The sequence below is a fragment of the Salmo trutta genome, chromosome 17 (assembly GCF_901001165.1).
Source record: "Salmo trutta chromosome 17, fSalTru1.1, whole genome shotgun sequence".
Lineage (NCBI taxonomy): Eukaryota > Metazoa > Chordata > Actinopteri > Salmoniformes > Salmonidae > Salmo > Salmo trutta.
The window spans coordinates 16,443,967-16,470,317 of NC_042973.1; the positions used below are offsets into that span (position 1 = coordinate 16,443,967).

A 26,351-nucleotide genomic window follows, 5' to 3' on the forward strand; every position below is an offset into this window, starting at 1 on the left:
TCGGATGGAACGTTAAACGGGACTCTCTGTGGCCATTAAAGCTCCCAATAGCACTTATCGTAAGAGTAGGGGTGTCAACACCGGTATCCTGGCTAAATTCTCAATCTGGCCCTCTTACCATCATGTCCACCTAATCATCCCAGCTTCCATTTGGCTCATTCATCCCCCCTCCATTCCCCTGTAACTATTCCCCAGGTCATTGATGTAAATGAGAATGTGTTCTCAGTCACCTGGTAAAATAAGGGTAAAAGGGTCTGGGTCTTTATTGATTCATTGTCTGTCTTTCTTTGCCTTTGAGACGTATAAGCACTGGCCAACTTGTCCCTCAAGTACTCTACTTGGTACATGAGTAGGTCATGATTAAGAACAGTCCGCTCAGTGACATCTGTGATCCTTCTATCAACTCTGTTTCAGCACCAGACCTAGCCTATTTCATTCTACCAGAACCTCTCAATCTGGCCTCAAAGTGTTCCTCAACCCGCCTACCAGAAGTGCCAAGTCACGGCGCTCTCATCTGCGGTTTCTTTGTGAGCTCACAGTAAGCTGCCAGGCTGTGGTGTGAAGCCTCCCAAAGAGAACATCAGGGACGATCTGTACCACTCCTCATCCAAATCTGCCTTCCACATTGTTCAGAGCAGGGAACAACCTGATTTTACAGAGCAGATTAAACACTGAATCGGAGATGGGGAATAATATTCCAGCTGTTCCATGCATTGCAGAGATGTTTTGGAGATTGTGCAGGTATAGTGAAAAGTGTTTCAATAAAGAGAAAGAAATGGGGATTTAAAGAGTTGGTAGTTGGTAGGTGAAAACTCCCACACCTCCACCAAAACATTCACACTATATTCTAAAACCAATTATGCTTTGACGACGTGAAGTAAAAAAACACGACCCCCTTCGGAAGGAAAAAAACACCTCTACACTTGGATTTATGAAGAAAAAGGCCAAAGGGGCATGTAATAAGAAAGTCAACTACTTGGTAGGTGAAATCTTCAGCCTATACCTCATGTGACACATTCACATTCAATTATGTACCAACCCACTCATAAGGAAATTACACCTTGGTACTGAAAGAACCCCTCAAACAAACAGCCTACATATTATGAGTCTATGCCCTTAAATTGGCCCATTGGCCTGTGTCATCTCTGACACACAAGTATAATTACAGGCAGGTAGGTCTTATTTCTCAGACCGAGCAGTGAGGAAAACAGTATTTTAAGACTCTAATGAGATACTAATGATTATTTCAGTCATATGATGAATAAGGAAGATAAGTGGGTGCTGTGTAGAGTCATATTCTATGAGTCAAGAACATTTTTAGGAAATGAGACATGAGATAAATGGCCCATAATAGGGCTCAATCAGTATTACTTTCTAACAGGCTTTTACTAGGACGTTTTACTGAAGATGTCCACTGTCAGACCAAGTGGCCTATGGGAGTTAACCAGATCTTGCTGCAACCAGAAAGTAAACCAGGTGGGTGTACAGTCTTTTAGTTATTGTCAGTCTTTGGTACACAGTGGTCTGACATTTCTCTGTCTATGTCTGGCTGTACATGCAGGTGTTATGCAAGATGGGCTGCTGGGTTTTAAAACATTAAGGATGCAGCTGTGGAAGAAAAAGGAAGAGCATCTTCCCCTATAATAAACATTTCATTGAAAGGATGTGTTGTGAATGCGGCCGAGGAGGGCTGTGCGCTCCTGCATTAGCAATAAAAAAGATGAGGAGCAGAGCGCTTTCTCAGTCCTCTCCACTCAGCACGGAGAGCACTCGAGGAGGAGAGTGGTTACAAACACACACACACAAACAAACACACACACACTGCTTTTCATTCACAAAACTCTTTGCACATACGCACACACAGACTATATTTATATTTTTGCATTATCATGCGAAGTGTACAACAACTTGAAACTTAAACTATGTATGACACTAACGTTAATATTCCCACTGTAGGCCTATCTGTAATACTGAAAAAACATTCCACAATCACATCATTAATGTTTGCTGCCTACTGCAGTTACTGAGTATTTAAGAGCTGCAGTTAAGCTGACATTTGAAACGGTTAAGGTAAGAGTTAGGTAAGTGTAAAGGTAGGTGTTAAAGTTAAGGGAAAGGAAAGGGGAAGGGGGATACCTAGTCAGTTGTACAACAATGTCTTCAACTGAAATGTGTCTTTCCGCTTTTAGGGTAGGGACGTCCCAAGGATTCCGGATAGCACTAACCTTTTCTTCCCACAATTTTAACTGACTTGTTTTACGGACTGATTCTACTTCAGCCTGTTGAGCTATGATGCCCCCTACATTGGACAAACAGACTGGCAGGGTAAGTTATCCATTCATCAATGGTGAGAGCACGTACAGGGTCTTGACGTGGGTCCTCTGGGGGATTACGTTAAACTCCAGAGGCCGGTGGGCCTGTGTTTGGTAAGGGACGTGAACACTTGCCTGTGTGTGTACATCCAGGCATGGAGCGGTTCCTGGTTCGAGGCCCAGCGAGTGGCTACGGTGGGAGCAGAGATGGGAATCTGTTGGAGAAACTGGAGCCCTTCGCGACCTGGGCAGAAAGCTAAGGTTGCGTCTGTAATCACTTCACCTGAAATATAAACCCTCTGCTCTGGCCAGTGCAGACAGCATCCCTATTGAAAAATCACTGCATAGAGCACATAGAGAACGATGAATTCTGTTGACTCTGGTGTCACCAGAAGAGAGGACCAGTGAGCCAACCTCAGGATAGACAAGGCTGGTGTCTTCACTTCAGAGGGGTACAGACAAGGGGACATACATGAGACAACAGACAAGTGGTGATGAGTGACAGAAAAAATACACTACAAATGTTTCCTGTAGGCTGGATTGTGGTGTTGTTGTGCTGATTGTATTGTATGTTTTTAAAATGTTGTAATGTTGTATTGAATGTTTTTAAAATGTTGTATTGTTTGCTGCTGCCTTCTTGGCCAGGTTTCCCTTGCAAAAAATACTATTTCAATGGGATTTTCCTGGTTAAATAAAGGTTAAATAAAATGATACCTATCTCCCCATCCTTCAACAAGAGACTGCTTGAGTACACTGAGTGGCCAGATACAGTATGAACTGCCATACGCTGCCTATACCAGTTGTGTTGACATCACTGGAGATTCGCAAAATGCTTTGTGTTCGCTGAGGACTTAGGTTCAGTTGCTCAGGAGGGAAAAGTGCTCTGTCGTGTAAAATAGTACTATTAGCCAGCCAATTTACATTTATGTAAATGTGTGGGTCATGAGTTTCTGCTAAGAGTAAAATATAAAAATATAAAAATAAAAATGACTAAAATGTAATATTGAGCAGCGAAAATAGGACATTCATCTTGTCTACACAACCTTCTGGAGAGTGAATATTGAGCAGTGAAAATAGGACATTCATCTGTCTACACAACCTTCTGGAGAGTGAATATTGAGCAGTGAAAATAGGACATTCATCTTGTCTACACAACCTTCTGGAGAGTGAATATTGAGCAGTGAAAATAGGACATTCATCTTGTCTACACAACCTTCTGGAGAGTGAATATTGAGCAGTGAAAATAGGACATTCATCTGTCTACACAACCTTCTGGAGAGTGAATATTGAGCAGTGAAAATAGGACATTCATCTTGTCTACACAACCTTCTGGAGAGTGAATATTGAGAAAAAAGCTTTTCCTGAAAGCACACACAAGATTGATGATATGCAAGTCCAACTACATTGGCTTCTTTCCCAGGGTTTTTATTTCTTTCACAAAAGGTGTCTTGTTAAACTTTTTTTCAAAGTCTTGCGGAGATGAATTTGCTTCTGATGTGGAGAAGAGTGGGAGAACAAAAGACCGTCAATGAAGTCCTTTTCCTCTCTAGACTGAGACTACCCCCTCTGACACTTGGGCCTGGGTAGGAATAAGAGCAGAGAGATGCTGTGTACTTATACTTCTCATTAACTGCATAGAAAGTTCTAAGAAAAATCCTGGAAGAGGCACAGTACACACTGCCCATGCACCGGTCCCATGCATCCATCTCCATAGCATTTGTACTCAATGAAGGAGGGGGAGATGGGATCTCTAGCCAAAAGTGAGAGCGGTTAGTTAGCAAAACATTGCCTAAGTGTACAATGCTAGAGCTGCAGACACTCAAGCTCACTCCATCTTAATTTCATGCACACTCGCTCACACACAGTCATTGATGTACACTCCCTCGCTCTAAAATCTACAAGGCTTCCAGACTTGTTTGTTTACAGCAGTAAGCAGATGCTCCACAACCCTTAACTGTGAGCATGGCCCAGTCTCTCTCTCACACACACACACACACACACACACACACACACACACACACACACACACACACACACACACACACACACACACACACACACACACACACACACTCCTGTAAACAATGCTGCAGTCTAAATGGACCATTGGTATTTGTGTTGGTGGCTGTGAATGGGATGTTACAATCAGGCCAGGAACAAAAGCTGGGGATGAAGGAGCCCAGAGCCCAGGCTCACTCCCACACAGCTGGGATTGAAGGAAAACAGGTCCAACAACATACCACCTTTACCTACTGGACCACTTATCAGAATTTCAGTGAAGTAAAAGATTACATAATTGTATGTAAATATCAGGAACATCTATCATAAATCTCTTTATACAACCATATTGCCTCATCTCTTATGGAGCACAGCCCACGCGTACACGTGGCTCTGTTTACTTCAACAATGGAGGGGGATTGTTTTTCCTATACTAAAGCTTTCAGTCCATTTACAGTCTCCCCCTATAGTACACAATATACACTGAGTGTACAAAACATTAGGAACACCTGCTCTTTCCATGACATAGACTGACCAGGTGAAAGCTATGATCCCTTATTGATGTCACTTGTTAAATCCACTTAATTGAGACATGGATTGTGTATGTGTGCCATTCAGAGGGTGAATGGGCAAGACAAAATATTTAAGTGTCTTTGAACGGCGTACTGTAGTAGGTGCCAGGCGCACCGGTTTGTGTCAAGAATTGCAACGCTGCTGGGTTTATCCACGCTCAACAGTTTCCTGTGTGTATCAACAATAATCCACCACCCAAAGGACTTCCAGCCAACTTGACAACAGTGGGAAGCATTGGAGTCAACATGGGCCAGCATCCCTGTGGAACGCTTTCGACACCTTGTAGAGTCCATGCCCCAACGAATTGAGGCTGTTCTGAGGGCAAAAGGGGTGCAACTCAATATTAGGAAGGTGTTCCTCAGGGTGTTTCTCAAAATGCACACTACTGTGCTCCGAGCATGTAAATTGGAGTACGGGAGGCTCGGAATATGAGTCAAAATCAAAGTATGCGAAACGGAGTACGGAGGGCACTTCTCGAATGCATACTCTGTTTGTACATACTTTGAAGCATGCATTGATGCAAGCGTCAACAGAAAGTATGCAAAGAAATATGGCTCAACCACGTAAAAATATTACACACATTTTCATGAAATCAATGGTGGCAATTATTTGAGCTGAAGCGAGAGAAAATACACTCAGACTTCGGAATGAAATGTTGCCTATTCACATATCACGTTGCCAGACTACAATATTTTAGCTTGATACGTTAATATATACATGCTGTGTTCATTTTGGCATGGTTACCTGCCAACAATACCCACTGTAGGTCGCAAGCCCATAGTAAGTCAATACAGCTAACTGGCTAGCTACTACTGTTCGCTAGTCAGATAGCTAGCTAGCTAACAATTATTTGTGGCTAACTACCCACGAAGAATTGACATCTACCTTGGATAACATTGGTTTTAGGTCGTTTTTTCCTGTTATACTATCTGGTTAGCTACATTAATACGATTCACATATAGCTAGCTGATAGTTATGAAGTAAAAATGTTTGCTTTGTGTACATCCTGTTTCGTCTCCATTGTTGCCATTGTCCTGGCTGGAAGAAGGTTCAGTGAATGGGGAGATGCAGCGTGACGTCATACAGTAGAGGGAGTGTGAGTGCTTCTCAAATGTAATGTTTTATGCGTTCTTCACACTCTCGTCCTCACAGGAACGTACTGAAGAGAACGTCCTCGGAGAATGCACTTGGAGCATGAGAGTGTGGAGCACGGTAGTATGCATAGAGAAACACCCTCAGTGTACACTATACACTGCATTAGGTACTGGTGAGCCTCTCCCTACTCTGTATTATACTATTGTGTGTGGGTCCCAGGGCCATTGACACACACTGCCTCCCTCCATCCAGCCCAAGATACAGGGGGAGAAGGGAGGATGTTCAGAGTGGGATCACACATTAAATCATCTTATTGAATGAAATTCACAGCACTGTGTTCTGGGAGCCTGCTTCTCCTTAGGCAGCATCCATCAATGCTTATATCAGTTTGTCTCAGACATTTCAAGCTAACATTTTTACACTACTTTCTTTATTTAAATGTTTTTGTAATTTAGCAGACACTCTTATCCAGAGTGACTTACAGGAGCAATTAGGGTTAAGTGCCTTGCTCAAGGGCACATTGACAGAACCTGTCAGCTACTGGCCCAACACTCTTAAATCGCTAGGCTTCCTGCCCCCAATGATTTTCTTAAGCCTTACTTCACTCACATAATAACGGTAAATGGGGCATTCTATAGAGAACACTCACTGACTCAACATACACTGACTAAAGGATGTTTACGGCTATTTACGGGATGTGCCGGTATGCACATTACTGAAGCGTGATACATCTGTTTTGGTTGGGGGTAAAACAATTGGCTAAGTGATGTGTATTTCCTCTCCAGCTACGGCGTCTGGAAAGAGGGGAAGGAGAGAGGGAGGGATAGAAGAGATGGAGGGATGGAAGAGATGGAAGAAAGGAGAGCGAGGGAAGGAGAGGGGTAGTAAACAAAACCATGAGCTCAGACTATTAGCTGTCTCTAGTACCACCTAGGGGAGATGGTGTCTATGGCATGTTTAAGTTGTTGCTGGCTGGTTTAGACAGTGTGAAGGTACAGTTACACAGTTGTTGCTGGCTGGTTTACACAGTGTGAACGAACAGTTAACAGATTTACTCAAGTCAAAGGAGACTAAGCAATATGAGGTGAGTCTGAATCAGTTGTTATGAGACAGATGTATTCTGGCTACATCAGAGTAGTTGAAACCTATTTAGAAAAACTTTGTGAAACTACACTAGAGCGTGTTGATGATGACAAAATTTGTGTAACTATAAATTATAAATACATTTTCTGTTTGATCAAAACCATTGTCTCTCTGTTTGCCCCCTAAGTATTACAGAGGAGCCTGTTAATCTTAGTGCAACTGTTCAAATAGTTTCCTCTGCAAACACACAATTTTATGGCAGAGCTACTTACTGTGGGATTAAGGTGAGAAGATAAATATGATAGGGAAAAGTAATTCAGCAGTGGATGTGGACACACACAACAATTGGATTCTTTCTAGAACCATAGGCTCTTGTGGTTTTGCCAAAGATGTGATTTGGCATCTTAAATCACAATATTTTTTTAATACTAATTACCTCTGACTTCATATAAGCCATCTCTCCTCTACAAGGCCTACAGGGTTTCATGGAACATGCGTTTTGAGCCTGCAGGCAGGCTGATGTGATGAGCTTGGATAAGAGGAGAGGAAAGTGGAGGAGAGGCGTAGAGGATAGAGGAGGGGGGAGAGGAGAACACAGCGACAGCCTGCTGGAATGGGAACTGTCCTCCAGTGAACAGAGAGACAGCACTGATGAGCACAGGAGCACAGTGCTTCCTGTTGTTGCAGCCTAAAAAACACTGACCTTCAGAATGTCATATCATACACACACATGTATCGTGCACACACACGTTTCCTTTTGCCGCTCATGTCCATCCCCCTCCCCGACTCCCCCATCTCCAACCTCCTCCTCAGCAAGACTCTCCACACATCGGTCTCTCCCAACGTCCCTCTCCACACTTCCCCTTTCCATATGGACAACCCTCGACAGCAGGGCACTGAGCGGACTTCCTCTCTGCCAGCTCCTGTCACTGTCACTTTGGTGGGAACGCACAGCAAGGGAGCACTCGGAACTCAAAAGAGGCCCTCTCAATTTCAGCTTTTAGAGTGCCCCACTTTCAACAGACTAGCATCGACTGACCACAAGAACATATCGACAAGTTCTGCCTCTCTGCCACTCAAAGCAATGTGCTTCAGTGGTTCTGGTCTGCTCTCATGTCTCAAATAGTACTGTGATGTTGTTTGTCACGGTTTAAGAAATAGATTTTAGTGATGGTAAACGGTCTTAGTTTTTTTGTGGCAGTGAAACAAATGGTTAAATAACACACTGTGATCCTTTCCGGCCCCACGAGTCTTCATGATTCATGTGTGCACGCACGCACATACGTGTGTGTGTGTGTGTGTGTGTGTGTGTGGAATACCTGTATACCGGCTGCATCTCTCGGGCGATGCCGATCACAGCTCCGGGAGGGAATCGATCAAACTCCAAAAACAGCTCCCTGATGTTGCTCCTGTACTTTAGATCCAGGTCCAGCTGTACAATGCGCTGCAGATCTGAAACACAGTTAAAGACATAACCACACAGAATAAAAAATAAAAGTCCCATGATGGTAGTGACTGCCCATTACTGCCTATCACTTATTAACAATAATTTATTTACATTACTTTAATCAAATATTTCAGGTGTATATTACATTTTATTAATTTGATGACTTTATTATTTCATTCCAAGTCATCATCTATATAGAGCTGCTGCCTATGCTGTCTGACAAAATCACAATTTTAGTAGTTCTTCAAAGTAAATAAGGCATTTTATGACAGCTGAATACCAACTATCAATCACTCAAATCCTGTACTTTTTTTGTTAGAGATACCTCACGAAGCAACTGCTCTCTGTCCCTCTCGATCGCGCATTCTTCTGTCTCTTTTCGTCACTTTCTTGGACTACTGCGGATTGGGTTTTTGAGCAATCTGGGTACGTGGTCTAGATAATTTTTTGGACTTTCAGATAACTTTTTGTGAGATCCATTGAGAGTGTGTCTAGATCATTTTCTTGTACTTTCAAATTACTATTTTACTATTCCACTCATTAACTGTATTATAAAATATATGAAACTGTGAGTAACATCTGTAGTTCGAGATGCCAAGACCCAAGGTGTCACAACTTCTGCCGAAGTCGATGCCCCTCCTTGTTCGGGTGGTGCTTGGCGGTCGACGTCACCGGTCTTCTAGCCATCATTGATCCATTTTTCATTTTCCATTGGTTTTGTCTTGTCTTCCTACACACCTGGTTCCAATCCCATCAATTACATGTTGTGTATTTAACCCTGTTTCCCCTCATGTCCTTGTCAGAGATTGTTTGTTGTTATGTGCTCGTGGATTTGTATTGGTGGGCGACGGGTTATTTTACCCAAGTTATTTTATTTATGTACGTTGGTTTTTGGAGTTTGTTTTGTCTTAATTAAACTACTCCAGTTACACCAAGTTGATTTCTCCTGCGCCTGACTTTCCTGCCACCTACACACGACATTGACAGAAGGCAAAAGAGCTGATCTGATTAGTCAAAAGACCAATTATTTAAAAAAAAGATCTGATTGGGCTGCCTGTGTAAACGAAGCTTAAGTGTCTATAGAGCGTTAAAAGTACAAGTAATCGCTGCCTAAGTCAAGCAAGACAAACCATGCGATTTCAGTTAACAAGAAACAGTTTTCCAGCTTCTTGATATCAGACAGTGGCATGCACTTTAATCAAACGTGTCTCTGTCCCAATCTTAGAGTTGAGGTCACAATGGAGAGGCCAAACCGAACTCGGGCCCCTGGCCTGGAGAGGCCAGACTGCACAGACAATGGACCTGCATATGGAAAAGGGGAAACAAGTGGCCTAAACTAAGCCTGTTGAAACCAGAACAATGCTGGGCTAGAGCGGGGTTTCCACAGAGGCTTTGGCCAGAGAGATATTTTAGGGCCGGTATCTGTCCAAACAAGCAGCAGAAACTAAACTCTGCAGAGATGGTCAGCCGTTTTCTCCCCTGCTCTTTAAAGGGACAATCTGCAGTTGCTAAATACATTTGTGGACTTAAATTAATTATATGTACCCATTGATTCTTGATGAATATAACTTATAAATGCCTCATGAGCATACTGTCAACTGTTGTACCCCATCAGAACCCAAAATAAACTTGTTTTCCTCCAATGTTTATAAACAAAGAAAATGTAAACAAACACTGTATAGCCTCAAAACATGGTTAAAACTATCATTTTGATATCATGGATGGTCAGTCCTTGTATCTATAGCTCTATGAATTTGAGAGCTGTTACATTTCTCCAGCCCCATCACAGTTCTTTTGCTAAACAGTGGTGGGGAAAACCCTTAATTTTTTCAACTTCGGATTGACTCTTTAAACAAGGAAGTCCCCTTCACAATGCCTTCATGAGGTAGAGTGGCGGAGCGTCATCCCCCGACCGGCAAACGCTGACTTTGTTTGTTCTGAGGGGGCTTTAGACGGCCTGCTTTGGGGCAGGGGAAAGCAGGAAGAGAGTATTTGGCTGATACAAAATTGGGCTGAGCTATGATATAACCACATAAAGCATAAAAAGACCACAGGGTCACATTTACTCACACTCTTCCATTGCCGCTTTGCTTAACCATCATTCACTGCTATTATGACACCATTTAATGCTGACAGGCAATGCAGAATCACCTTTAAAACAAACGTGATATCAAATCAAATTCTCTATTAATAATGATGGAGGAATGCAGGGTGGCATTTTACCATACTGGAGGAGCTGGGGGCTCTCTGGCTGGTGCCTCGGGTAACGTTACAGTGCAGGATAACAGAGCGTTTGTGCTCGGCCAACTCGGATTCATTTCAGTCGGCCTCGTTTCCCCGGAGGGAGAGACCAATTCCCAGAACTGGAGGGGTCACAGCAGGGTTCACCGCCACGGCCCACCTCCGGCGCCCAGCCGAGCATCTCCACGGACCAGGCCTCAACGGGCCATGATGACTGCTTTGTTTAATCATGCCTTCAGAGAACATTATGTCTGAGGAAAGTAGGCGGCATTAAAGGGGGGCTTGGGGTTTGGGAGGGAGGAGACTTGGTCTTCTACTAAAGCCTTTTCTTATTTGAAAGAAAATATGTCAGGTGTAGTCACCTGACCTCGAGATCATGTAGGCCTATGCCTTATTTTGATCTTCTGTTTCATTTGTCTGATGTGACTAGATGTACATTGGTTTTGAACCAGTCCCTTTTATAACATAATCCACTATGACCAACAAAGCTACCAACAACTTGCCTCATTCCCCTCTCATTATGCTTCAGGCCAGCAATGTGATGTGCCATTTTCAATGACTCATATATTGGATAAAAAAAGAATGAGGCTTTATCCATCCCAGTTCTATCTATTTCTATACAGCGTAGTTGCTGCGGGTTGCATTGTCTGTCAGAGGTAAAGAGGTAGTCAGCAGTAGAAACCATAACCGTGTCCTCCCTGCCCCTGTTCCGGTAAAAAGTTGAGGGACGGGGATGGAGAAATGTAACCACTCTCAAATGTATAGACTATGAATGCAAGGACTGACCGTCCATGATATTACAATTATTGTTTTAATCCTGTTTTGAGGCTATATATGTTGATGTAAGCAAGTGGTGATTGCTCCTTTAACCTGTCTGGGCTAGGGGGCAGTATTTTCACGGCCGGATAAAAAACATACCCAATTTAAACTGGTTACTACTCTTTCCCAGAAATGAGAATATGCATATTATTAGTAGATTTGGATAGAAAACACTCTGAAGTTTCTAAAACAGTTTGAATGGTATCTGTGAGTATAACAGAAATCATATGGCAGGCAAAAACCTGAGAAAATTCCATTCAGGAAGTGGCTTGTTTGCGAATTTGTAGTTCTCCCTTTGCTTCTCTAACGAAACTACAGTGCCCCTGGGGTTATGTAGCACTTTCTAAGGCTTCCATTGGCTCTCTAAAGCGTTCAGAAAGCGGATTGACGCGTCTCCTGTCTCCGGGCAGATAACAGGAGCACAGTTTGTCAGTGGACTGCCTGGTGGCTAAGAGATAGGAAATGCGCGTTCACGAGACCTCACCATTTTTTCTCTTCCTTTTTGAATGAATACAGCATTGTCCGGTTGGAATATTATTGCTATTTTACGAGAAAAATACCATAAAATTGATTTTAAACAGTGTTTGACATGCTTCTATGTACGGTAAAGGAACATTGAAGTTTTTTGTCTCGAAATGCGCTTGCGCGTTACCCTTTGGATAGTGACCTGAACGCATGAACAAAACGGGGGTGTTTGCACATAACTATGGATTATTTGGAACAAAAAAAACATTTGTTGTGGAAGTAGCAGTCCTGGGAGTGCATTCTGACGAAGAACAGCAAAGGTAATCCAATTTTTTCTAATAGTAATTCTGAGTTTAGTGAGCCCCGAAGTTGGCGGGTGTCTGAATAGCTAGCCGTGATGGCTAAACTATGTACTCAGAATATTGCAAAATGTGCTTTCGCCTAAAAGCTATTTTAAAATCTGACATAGCGATTGCATAAAGGAGTTCTGTATCTATAATTCTTAAAATAATTGTTATGTATTTTGTCAACATTTATCATGAGTAATTTAGTAAATTCACCGGAAGTTTGCGGTGGGAATACAATTTCTGAACATCACACGCCAATGTAAAAAGCTGGTTTTTGATATAAATATGAACTTGATTGAACAACATAATGTCCTAGGAGTGTCATCTGATGAAGATCATCAAAGGTTAGTGCTTCATTTAGCTGTGTTTTGGGTTTTATTGACATATGCTTGCTTGAAAAATGGCTGTGTGGTTATTTGTGTCTATGTACTCTCCTAACATAATCTAATGTTTTGCTTTCGCTGTAAAGCCTTTTTGAAATCGGACAATGTGGTTAGATTAACGAGAGTATTATCTTTCAAATGGTGTAAAATAGTCGTATGTTTGAAATATTGAAATTTTTGCATTTTTGAGGTATTTGTATTTCGCGCCACGCGATTCCACTGGCTGTTGAATAGAGTGGGACGCTAACGTCCCACCTAGCCCATAGAAGTTAACCTGTTATGGATAGGGGGCAGTATTTTCACGGCCGGATGAAAAAACGTACCTGATTTAAACTGGTTACTACTCTTGCCCAGAAACGAGAATATGCATATTATTAGTAGATTTGGATAGAAAACACTCTGAAGTTTCTAAAACTGTTTGAATGATGTCTGTGAGTATAGCAGAACTCATATGGCAGGCAAAAACCTGAGAAAAATCCAACCAGGAAGTGGGAAATCTGAGGTTTGTAGTTTTTCAAGTGGTTCCATATCTAATACACAGTGTCTGTGGGGTCATTTTGCACTTCCTAAGGCGTCCACAAGATGTCAACAGTCTTTAGAACCTTGTTTCAGGCTTCTACTGTGAATGGGAAGAGAATAAGAGCTGATTCAGTCGTGTGTCTGGAAAATTGGCATGAGCTCAAACGTGCGCAGCCTTGAGAGCGAGCTGCCTTTCCTTTCAATTCTAAAAACAATGGAATTGTCCGGTTGGAATATTATTGCAGATTTATGATAAAAACATCCTAAAGATTGATTCTATACATCGTTTGACATGTTTCTATGAACTGTAATGGAACTATTTTGACTTTTCGTCTGGAGTAAACTCACGCGCTTAGTGAATTTGGAGTGCTGGACTAAACAAGTGAACAAAATTGAGGTATTTGGACATAAATATGAAATTTATTGAACAAAACTAACATTTATAGTGGAACTGGGATTTCTGGGAGTGCATTCTGATGAAGATCAAAGGTAAATGAATATTTACAATGTTATTTGTGACTTCTGTTGACTCCAAAATGGCGGGTATCTGTATGGCTTGTTTTGATATCTGAGAGCTGTACTCAGATTATTGCAAAATTTGCTTTCTCCGTAAAGCTTTTTTGAAATCTGACACAGCGGTTGCATTAAGGAGAAGCTTATCTATAATTCTGTGCATAACATTTGTATCTTTTGTCAAAGTTTATGATGAGTATTTCTGTAAATTGATGTGCTCATTCACCGGATGTTTTGGAGGCAAAACATTTCTGAACATTACACGCCAATGTAGAATGGGGTTTTTGGATATAAATATGAACTTTATCGAGCAAAACATACATGTATTGTGTAACATGAAGTCCTATGAGTGCCATCTGATGAAGATCATCAAAGGTTAGTGATTAATTTTAGCTGTATTTCTGGTTTTTGTGACGCCTCTCCTTGCTTGGAAAATGGCTGTGTGGTTTTTCTTTTCTAGGCGCTGTCCTAACATAATCTGATGCTATGCTTTCGCCGTAAAGCCATTTTGAAATCGGACAATGTGGTTGGATTAACAAGAAGATTGTCTTTAAAATGGTGTATAATACTTGTTTGTGTGAGAAATTTGAATTATGAGATTTTTGTTGTTTTGAATTTGGCGCCCTGCTATTTCACTGGCTGTTGGCGAGGTGGGACGCTACCGTCCCATATGTCCTAGAGAGGATATGGAATCATGTAGTAACCCAAAAAGTGTTAAACAAATCAAAATATATTTGAGATTCTTCAAAGTAGGCACCCTTTGCCTTGATGACAGCGTTGCACACTCTTGGCATTCTCTCAACCAGCTTCATGAATGGTTGATTTAGAATGTATTTCAATTAAAAGGTGTGCCTTGTTAACCTCTCTGGGCTAGGTGGCACCAAATCGTCCCACCTACGTAACAGCCAGTTGAATCCTGTGGTGCGATTTTCAAAACCTTTGAATTGCTATTACTTCAATTTCTCAAACATATGACTATTTTACAGCTATTTAAAGGCTTTACAACGAAAGCAAAACATTAGATTATGTCAGCAGAGTACCCAGCCAGAAATAATCAGACACCCATTTTTCAAGCTAGCATATAATGTCACAAAAACCCAGAAGACAGCTAAATGCAGCACTAACCTTTGATGATCTTCATCAGATGACACACCTAGGACATTATGTTATACAATACATGCATGTCTGTTCAATCAAGTTCATATTTATATCAAAAAACAGCTTTTTACATTAGCATGTGACGTTCAGAAAAAGCATACCCCCCGCAAACTTCCGGGGAATTTACTAACAATTTACTAAATTACTCACGATAAACGTTCACAAAAAGCATAACAATTATTTTAAGAATTATAGATACAGAACTCCTCTATGCACTCGATATGTCCGATTTTAAAATAGCTTTTCGGATGAAGCACATTTTGCAATATTCTAAGTACATAGCCCAGCCATCACGGGCTAGCTATTTAGACACCCGGCAAGTTTAGCCTTCACCAAAATCCTATTTACTATAAGAAAAATGGTCTTACCTTTCCTGTTCTTCGTCAGAATGCACTCCCAGAACTTCTACTTCAATAACAAATGTAGGTTTGGTCCCAAATAATCCATCGTTATGTTCCATCAGCGATGTTTTGTTCATGCGTTCTAGACACTATCCCAATGGTAAATCACGGTCGTGCGCATGGCGCATAACGTGACAAAAAAATTCTAAATATTCCATTACCGTACTTCGAAGCATGTCAACCGCTGTTTAAAATCAATTTTTATGCAATTTATCTCGTAGAAAAGCGATAATATTCCGACCGGGAATCTGCCTGTCTGTAAATAGAGGGAAAAACAGAAAGGCGGGGGCGGCCAGTGCCCGCGCCTAAGCCCTTTGTCCTCTGATAGACCACTTAGCAAAAGCGCTCGTGTGTTTCAGCCAGGGCTTTGAATTACGTCATTCAGGTTTTTCCCGGGCTCTGAGACCCCATTGGAGCCGTGGGAAGTGTCACGTAACAGCAGAGATCCTTAGTTTTTGGAAGAGATGTCAAAGAAAGCAAATAAATGGTCAGACAGGCCACTTCCTGTAAAGGAATCTCTCAGGTTTTTGCCTGCCAAATGAGTTCTGTTATACTCACAGACACCATTCAAACAGTTTTAAAAACTTTAGTGTGTTTTCTATCCATATATAATAAGTATATGCATATTCTAGTTACTGGGTAGGATTAGTAACCAGATTAAATCGGGTACGTTTTTTATCCGGCCGTGTAAATACTGCCCCCTAGCCCCAACAGGTTAAATTCATTTGTATTATTTATTTCCTTGTTAAATGCGTTTGAGCCAAATCAGTTGTATTGTGACAAGGTAGGGCTGGTATACAGAAGATAACCCTATTTGATAAAAGACCAATTCCATATTATGGCAAGAACAGCTCAAATAAGCAAAGAGAAACATTACTTTAAGACATGAAGGTCAGTCAATCCGGAAAATGTCAAGAACTTTGAAAGTTTCTTCAAGTGCAGTCACAAAAACCATCAAGTGCTCTGATGAAACTGGCTCTCATGAGGACCGCCACAGGAAAGGAAGACCCAGAGTTGCCTCTGCTGCAGAGGACAAGTTAATTAGAGTTACCAGCCTTAGAAATTGCAGCCCAAATAAATGCTTCACAGAGTTGAAGTAACAGACACATCTCAACATCAACTGTTCAGAGACTGCGTGAAATCAGGCCTTCATGGTCGAATTGCTGCAAAGAAACCACTACTAAAGGACACAAATAATAAGAAGAGACCTGCTTGGGCCAAGATACATGAGCAATGGACATTAGACCGGTGGAAATCTGTTCTTTGGTCTGATGAGTCCAAATTTGAGATTTTTGGTTCCAACCGCCGTGTCTTTGTGAGACGCAGAGTAGATGAACGGATGATCTCTGCATGTGTGGTTCCCACCGTGAAGCAAGTAGGAGGAGATGTGATGGTATGGGGGTGCTTTGCTGGTGACACTGTCAGTGAGTTATTTAGAATTCAAGGCACACTTAACCAGCATGGCTACCACAGCATTCTGCAGTGATACGCCATCCCATCTGGTTTGGGCTTACTGGGACTATCCTTTGTTTTTCAACAGGACAATGACCCAATACACCTCCAGGCTGTGTAAGGGCTATTTGACTAAGGAGAGTGATGGAGCGCTGCATCAGATGACCTGGGCACCACAATCAGTCGACCTCAACCCAATTGAGATGGTTGGGATGAATTGGACCGCAGAGTGAAGGAAAAGCAGCCAACAAGTGCTCAGCATATGTGGGAACTCCTTCAAGACTATTGGAAAAGCATTCCTGATGAAGCTGGTTGAGAGAATGCCAAAAGTGTGCAAAGCTGTGATCAAGGCAAAGGGTGTCTACTTTGTTTAACACTTTTTTGGTTACTACATGATTCCATGTGTTATTTCATACAATGTAGAAAATAGTAAAAATACAGGAAAAACCCTGCAATGAGTGTGTGTATATATATATATATATATATATCTAATTTCACCCCCTCAATCTACACAAAATACCCCATAATAACAAAGCGAAAACATTTTCGTAAATGTATTAATAAAAAAAAAAAACAGAAATACCTTATTTACATAAGTATTCAGACCCTTTGCTATGCGACTCGGTTGACAGTGCATGTCAGAGCAAAAACCAAGCCATGAGGTCGAAGGAATTGTCTGTAGAGCTCCAAGACAGGACTGTGTCGAGAACAGATCTGGGGAGGGTACCAAAACATTTCTGCACCTTCCAACAGGACCTCGACCCTAAGCACATAGCCAAGACATCACAGGAGTGGCTTTGGGACAAGTCTCTGAATGTCGTTGAGTGGCTCAGCCAGAGCCCGGACTTGAACCTGATCGAGTATCTCTGGAGAGACCTGAAAATATCTGTGCAGCGACGCTCCCCATCCAACCTGACAGAGCTTGAGAAGAATGGGAGAAACTCCCCAAATACAGGTGTGCCAAGCTTGTAGTGTCAATACCCAAGAAGACTCGAGGCTGTAATCACTGGCAACGGTGTTTCAACAAAGTACTGAGTAAAGGGTCTGAATACTTATGTAAATTAAAATGTCTAAAAACCTGTTTTTGGTTTGTCATCATCAATTTTAGAATAAGGCTGTAACATAAAAAAGTCAAGGGGTCTGAATACTTTTCAAATGCGCGCACACACACACACACACACACACACACACACACAGTGAACAAATATAAAAACAACATGCAAAAATGTTACTGAGTTACAGTTCATATAAGGAAATCAGTCAATTGAAATAAATTCATTAGGCCCTAATCTATGGATTTCACATGACTGGGAATACAGATATGCATCTGCTGGTCACAGATGCCTGAAAAAAAGGTAGGGGCGTGAATCAGAAAGCCAGTCAGTATTTGGTGCGACCACCATTTGCCTCATGCTGCACGACACATCGCCTTCACATTAAGTTGATCAGGCTGTTGATTGTGGCCTGTGGAATGTTATCTCACTCCTCTTCAATGGCTGTGCAAAGTTGCTGGATATTGGCGGAAACTGGAACACTCTGTCGTAGACGTTGATCCAGGGCATCCCAAACATTTACATTTACATTTACATTTAAGTCATTTAGCAGACGCTCTTATCCAGAGCAAACATGCTCAATGGGTGACATGTCTGGTGAGTAAACAGACCATGGAAGAACTGGGACATGTTCAGCTTCCAGGAATTGTGTACAGATCCTTGCGACATGGGGCCGTGCATTATCATGCTGAAACATGAGGTGATGGGGGAAGATTAATGGCACGACAATGGGCCTCAGGATCTCGTCACAGTTTCTCGGAGCATTCAAATTGCCATCGATAAAATGAAACTGTTGTCCGTAATTTATGCCTGCCCATACGATAACCCCACCGCCACCATGGTACACTCTTGTCACAATGTTGACATCAACAAACCACTCACCCACACAACACTGTCTACCCGGTACAATTGAAAACGGGATTCATCCCTGAAAAGCACACTTCTCCAGCGTGCCAGCAAAGGTGAACATTTGCCCACTGGTGCAGCTGGCATCCGGGTTCAGTGAGCAGCGAGCAGTGTCAAGAAGCAGTACAGCTGGGAGTTGCAGCGAAGGGACAAGACTAACTCCCAATTCAATATCACGAAATTGGAGAGAACGGGTTAAAAATATATATTATAATAATTATAAGAAAATGTATATATTACAGCTTTAAAACATTGCTTGTGTGTTTAATAGGCTAAATGAACCATTCTGTTAACATGTGACCCCAAAGGGATCTGTTATTGCAATTTCAGATTTAATATCAAAGTACTTTGGATTTACTGAACTACTTTTTCAAAGTACCTTTAGTTAAGTAAACTATATTTTTCTTAAGGGTAGTGTGAAGTAATTGGTAGCTTGGTAAACTATTTTAAGAATAGCTTCCCCAACACTTGTCAAGATACAAGTAGTAGTGAGGAGGACAATTACTGAGGGGAGTGAAAGTGCTCACACCACCTCTCCTCTTTCTAACAACCCACTCAGCTGAAATCAGAGGAGGCTGTATGTAGGTCAGCGAAAGTGACACTACAGCTGCATCTTGGTCTCATTCTCCACAGCAAAGCTGAGCTGAAGGACCCATCTCCCACCTCTACTCTCTTCCAATGTACACTGTAACAAATGAAAGCTAGGCTATTAATTATTTATCACTGTTGAGTTATGATTACAATGACTTTCCAATCACCAGTACATTGACAGCCATCTGATGAACTCACTGTAACTGGGACAGAAAAAGACATTGAAACACGCTGAAAACAACACAGAATTGTGTTGTTATTGCAGTTTATATGGAATAACAGTCTCACTGTGGAATAGCACAGACTAAAGTCAATTTTAAGAATATCTTCATACGAACTGCCATACATTCCCTGAAAAAAGGGGGCTTACCCCTCAGAGGGATGATAATGCTGCGTGACGTGTTGTGATAACTGTCTGTGTTGTTTGTTGTAGTAGCCACGTGACATGACACAACAGACCTTACAGATCAGGCTGTTTTGACGTTGCCTAGACACATTCATATATTATACTATATTGAAAACTGTCTGTCTGGCTCTATTCATGACCAATGGTATCATGCACACAGCTGTCCAACACAGCTCAGTCCAACACAGTACATCCCAACCTATTTCCCAGGTGCTCAGCCTGTATTGATGGATCTGTTGGGAAGGGTTCGATGACTGGAACAAGCTCCCCAGGGGAGAGCAAAGGAAATAATGCGAGCAGACAGGCCCCCTCCCAGCGTCCGTGGAAAGGCCTGGTGACTGCGCTGCGATTCCTTGAAGTTCTCAAGCGACAACTCTTTCATTCCCGCTTATAGAAAACTGTGAAGTCATTTCAGAGCAGCCCATGGAGAATGAGACTTTCTATGTTGGATGCACATGTTCCCAGTGCAACAACAACCTTACCTTAGGTCCAGGGCCAGCTCTTTCTTGACTCCTTTCGATCAGCGACCCCAAACTCATTATAATTTGTTCAGATGGTGATGAAACATACAGTACCAGTCATAAGTTTGGACACACCTACTTATTCAAGGGTTTTTCTTTATTTTTACAATGTTCTACATTGTAGAATAATAGTGATAAGAGAATTATCTAATAAAGGTAAATAAATCAATAATTCATTATGAATTAGTAGTTACGTAGCATGGATAATGAATAATCAATGTACTGAACGTTAGTCCCATAAAGTCTAGTAGAGGCTGGAGAGGGAGAGAAATGTTTGTGTGTATTTAGGGACCCCAAAGGAGCAGTAGACATGTGTGTGTGAGATACCGGGAGTAGCCTTCAAGGTTCTCCTAATCTATGGGGAAAGGAACAGGCAGTGCTGGAACAGTGATGGGAGGTCAAGGAAGAGATACTGTTCACCTACTGTTTGTGCGTATGTGTGTGCATAGGTTATCTACTGTTGGTGTGGAGGTGTGTGCGTAAGCGGAGAGAGAGGATAAAATGAACATCTTTGTGCATGTTGGGCAGAACGTTCTCTGAATAAAGCCGAATGAACCTTTTGCAGAAAGCTGAGTCCTTGCCTAATTATTAACCCATTGTCTTACAAACCTTGGGAATTAGTCAAGGCTTATTGATTGTTAATTATTATCATTAGGATAGAAAATTCCTTTGACAATTGGTCCTTCGAGCTCAGATCTCAATATCTGCCCCTGTCGGTCCAGGAAGACACCGAAACCGTGCACAGGCGGATGAAATATCCATAGATCAAAGACCTGGCCCCTTGTTGAGGGTTCTTTACAGGCCGGTGGCAAACTGGTATGCGACAGAGGCGGTGACGAGATTTTACCAACATTAAAACCTCAGCTGCAAATAACAAGGTCAGTGCGCTTTATTCATTGTTTTGGGGAATAGCACCTGTATGATTACATTAAATGATGAATGAGTGATAGCACCTGTATGTCTGCATTACATAGTAAAATGAGTAATACACCTGTATGTCTGCATTGCATGATGAAATGAGCAATACACCTGTATGTCTGCATTACATGATGAAATGAGTAGTACACCTGTATGTTGGCATTAAATTATGAAACGATTGATGTGAGAGTGAAAGGCAAAAGCAATTGATGTGAGAGTGAAAGGCGGGAGCGATTAGAGGATTTTAATGTACTCTGGGTATTAGACGCTGGAAATATCCGGACGGAGTTTATAGCTGGTGACCTGTCTTTATAAGTTTGGGTAGAGAAAAATGTTTTAAAGGCAACCAAGTATTCTATGCAAATGGAAGACAGGAATTAGTTGTAAATTCACAAATGATGAAGCAGGGTCCGAAATGACCCTGTGCAACTGTGGCCACTGCAGAAAACAAAACTAGCTTATGGTGAGACCTGAAAACGTAAAAAAAGGGCCGAAAGACATAGGAAGAGATTCATAAATTGGAGGGCGAAATATAGTAATAGAATTATGAGGGAGGAGGTCAGACTCATGATTGTATTAATATAGATCGCCTATCTAAATAACGACAATAGAAAGGGTTGGTCAGATCTTAAGGAGGCGCACATATAGGTCTGATTATCCATTGAAGAAGGGAAACCTAATATAGCGGAGTGAGATACGAGAGTCAAAAGTTACAAGGAGCAAGAGATAAATAGGCCGTTAACTAGGGCTATACGACCCCTGGAAAATAGCTTATAGTTGCATACGTATGCGACCTAATGTCCGATCAAAAGACAACTCTATAGAAAAAGTTGAGAGAGAGATAGAGGAGACATAGAATACAGCACACACACATAGATTGTAGAGAGGGAGCACCCACATAGAGAGGAGACGCATTGGGAAATTTCCACAGGGGTAAGAGGATAATTGCATGTGAGATAGATAAGAGGGTCAAAAGCCATATACATGTGAGACCTAATGGATCTATCAAAAGTCATAAAAGTAATTGTTCTGGGATCCTAGAGGAAATTACCAGTAGGTAAGAGATGCACATAGAAGTAAATTGAATCAGAGTTTTGAAAGCACACACATAGAATAAAAAAAAAGATAATTATTTGCGTGTGAGATGAATATATTGTTCAGTCAAAACAAGAAAATAAGTATTAACTTATGGTCGTATACGTGTGAGATATAAAGAATAATATGTCAGGATCCATACGAGTAATTACTCTTCAATTCTAGGTCAATGATAATAACGGTAGAAAGCACACACAGAGATCAATAGCAAGTAGACAGATTGTAATTGAATCAGAGTTTTAAAAAAGCACATAGAATAAGAAGACAATTCAAGATTCATACAAATACTCCTTCTAAAATTCTAGATTGTGAGAAGGAGCAGAATAACTACGATAGTAATTTAATGAAAATGAGTAGTAAATCCTCTCAGACGGAGAGGACTCCCACGGCTCCCACAGAGACACCACCTAAGCCCAAATTGTACCCCTCCCTGGCTGACCAGGGGTGGCGGGAAAACCCAGATAACGAGGTGGTGGTAGTGAGACGGAGACAACCACATCAAGTGCCGCTCGTACCAATACCCCCTCCCCCATATGCTGGTCCTCAGGGAGCCGAGGGAGGTAGAGAGGAAGAGATACAGAGAGGAGAACAGGATTTAGCAAACTTATTGAGAAAGCGGATAGAGGTGGAGAAAGGGAGAAAGTCGAGAAAAGTGGATAGAGACAGTCAAAAGAAAGGGGGAGATAGATGCTTTAACTGTAACAAACCGGGTCATTTCGCTAGAGATTGTGAGACACCGTGTAAACACTGCAATAAAGTAGGTCATAATCACCGAAACTGTAAAAAGAGTGAACCGGTTGAGGTAGAGCATCTAACAGTAACTGTCGGGGTAACTGTTCAAGAAAAAAAGAAAATAAATGGATAGGAATAAGGCAAATACATGTTTCAACTGTCAGAAGTCGGGGCATTATGCAAGGGATTGTGAGGCACCATTTAAACATTGTAACAAAACAGGACATAACAACCGAGATTGTCAAAAGGAGGCTTTTCAGGATTTGGTTATAAACAGTGATTGTGAAGTTTTTGAATTGGCTACGATTGATTTGGCATTACAACAGGAACAGAAACCTTATTGGACAATAACAGTAATGGGACAGAGAATTACATTTTGGTGTGATACTGGGGCGTGTCGCAGAGCAATCTGTGCAGACGAGGCTCCCAAAGGGATAAAAAGTAATGGGGAACAGATAATAGTACGGTCAGCATCAGGACATCAATTCATGGAACGGTTATCTGCTCCTATAACCCTGAAACATGAGTCATCTGGGGGAGAAGCCACTGTCCCTGTTCTAATATCTAAACTATGTCCAGTAAACTTGTTGGGCAGAGATGCGATGACAAAACTAAATGTGGCAGTCACTTCCACTGAGAGGGGAATGAAGACATACATTGTTAGAGACAATATGGTCATCTGTGGGGACGGGGAACCATGTTATTGGTACAGTCAGGATTTGCTGAGGGGGGGCATAACAGATATTCCTAAAACCTTGGTGGAAATCTCAGACCAACTAGTACCAGGACTCATTAAAATGTCTCCCGATGACTTACACTGTACTCTCTGGTATAACAAACACCCAGGTCCAGATCCTGTCTATGAGGAAGCATTACTTAAAACCCCAGAGAGAACTATAGGGTTAATAAAGTGGTTACACCATGACAGCACTCATGTTGCTGCGGAAGTGGAGCTACTTCCACAGAACCAGACATTGTTCAGAGAAAGGTGGGGCCCCCATGTATCTCTCGCCAGGGAGCCCTCAGAAAGGTGGGAGGACATGGGCCAGTGGGTGACACAGGGGAGGAAAATCACAGACTGGGTAGACATGATTAGTGGAGATCAACACAGTCCCTCAACTGATAGGTATCACAAGAAGCTAAATTGGAGAGCTAATAGTGTTCCTTCTGTACACCTAGAAGCCACGATATCTTAAAGGGGTATACACACATATGGAATCTTAGAAGTTTTGTTATCTGAGTTTTAATTAAACACGTGAAATTATTTTGATAGGGAATGTTCTGGGAACCTGGGATACAAAATGTAGATAAAGTTCTTAGCTTTCATTTGTCTAATGTAGTAAGAAACACGGTTCTGAAAGGGTGGTATGACTTTTGACTTCTATAGGGGCTTCCCTTTGTGGTCTGATCAGCCACATTGAGAAGCCATTTGGATAGTGAATTTAAGGTCATTTGTAATACTAATTTTAAGGGAATTTGTATAACTTATAATGATGATGGAGTTTAAAGTTCTTAGACATTTGTAATTTGAACCAATGAGAAGACTGAAAGGGCAAAGCCTTAGACTAAGGGTAGGCTTCCTTAAGTCTATTTTCCTAGAACGATAAGGGTACAATAATTTTCCTTTGTGGAGTAGTTCAGATTAGTCATTTTGATCTGATTATGTTATTTGAATATCTTTTGACCAGTAGTAGTATTTTTATACATTATTTAGATAAGTATTTTCCTTTAGGTAGTCAGCTGTTGTTGTATTCAGTGGAAGAGATTTAACACAACAAGGCTGTGGAATTGATATATAAGTATTATTATATTTTGTTATTGAACAAAGTTATTGAGTTAGCAAGAAAAGTTTTATAATGGTAGACTTAGGTTAAGTATTTAGGACATGTTCTAAGCCAACAAGACAGGGAGATATGACATCTGTGATCCAGGATCATTGAGAGTAACAGATAAACTTACTAAACGATGCAATAATCTTGATATTAAGACAGGTTGATTTTTCTAAAATCCAGGAGTGCAACCAGGGAGACAGTGAGACATTTAGTTAATATTTGGAAACAACCAGTATTTATCACTGACTGTTATGAGAAAGAGTGACAGACAGATAGAAGGAAGGACAGATGGAGAAGTTCTCCCCCGCACTGCTGAAACCTTGAGGGTTGGGGAGTAGCAGGAAGAAAGGAGGGGGGCCAGCAGGAGAAGATAGTAAGAAAATTTGGTTCACTTAGCTTTAGGATATTAATTCATGGAGAGACAAATCGGCTCCATTGGCATGTATTTTAGTTTTGATTTTAAGTTATGTTTGGTAAATTCGCTAGGAAAAGATGAGGATTTTGTTGAAAGTAGTTGTTAACCTAACTAAAAGGGGAATGAAAGCGGTTTCAGGAACTAAGGTGTTAGACACTGAACCATTGCCCAGACACTATTTTGTATAGCAGGCCGAAATAGTAGCCTTGACTAGAGATAAGAAAGGAGAGAAAAGTTACAATTTACATAGACAAGCACATAGGCATTTAAAACCATACAAAGCAGCACAGATACATCTTAAAGAAAGATAAGACACTTGACAGAATTGTTACAGGATAGCCAAGAACGAAGGCCCCAGGGACAATTGGACATGTGGAAAATGAAAGGGGGCATCTTACAAGAGAAGGTCTGACATAAGGATAATTTACTAACCTTACCAAAGACATTGTTTAGATATGCAGCAATATTGATACATGGGCTGAGCCATGTATCAATAGGGGGGAAGAATGGTAGAGCAGGTGATAGAACAGGTTAGGATAATTACTTAAAATTTTTTGTAGAATATCCATTCCAACATTTGGAAATGGACTTATAGAACTATTCCGAAGTGAGGGGAAGAAGGGGTGTTTAACAATAATAGATAAGTATAGCAAATGGGTAGAAGCGTTCCCAACTTGGTGGACATGATTATGGTAGCTAAAATATGAGTTCAAGATATTATCCCTAGAGTTGGTTTACTAGGATCTCTCTCTTTAAATGATGGATGACATTTTAGCTAATCGGGTTGAACAAATAGAATGCCAGAGTTAGAGATACCAGAACAGGTAGACATAGAAGTTGAAGAAATATAAGGAGACTGGGTGTGGATCCAGTCCCTGAGGAGAAAAGACAGGAAGCAGCCCCGTTGGGAAGGCCCATACCAGGTTCTGTTAAACCACTGCCTTCGCCATTAAAAAAAACTGAGAGAGTCACTTGGGTCCACGTTATCCACTGCAAGAAGGTATGTACACATATGAGCACTGCGGATCACACACACAGAGTTAGGAGAAGAACTGAGTACCAACAGGGTCCGGGGGT

At 41.5% G+C, this 26,351-nt stretch overlaps 1 protein-coding gene across 1 annotated transcript in view; it reads right to left on the bottom strand.

Moving 5' to 3' along the window:
• xxylt1 (xyloside xylosyltransferase 1) overlaps window positions 1-26,351 on the bottom strand; it is a 93,534-nt gene that overhangs the window by 27,788 nt on the left and 39,395 nt on the right. The window contains exon 4 of the mRNA XM_029695887.1: window positions 8,381-8,513. Coding sequence (XP_029551747.1) covers window positions 8,381-8,513 — 133 coding nt within the window. The remainder of the gene's footprint in view (window positions 1-8,380; window positions 8,514-26,351) is intronic.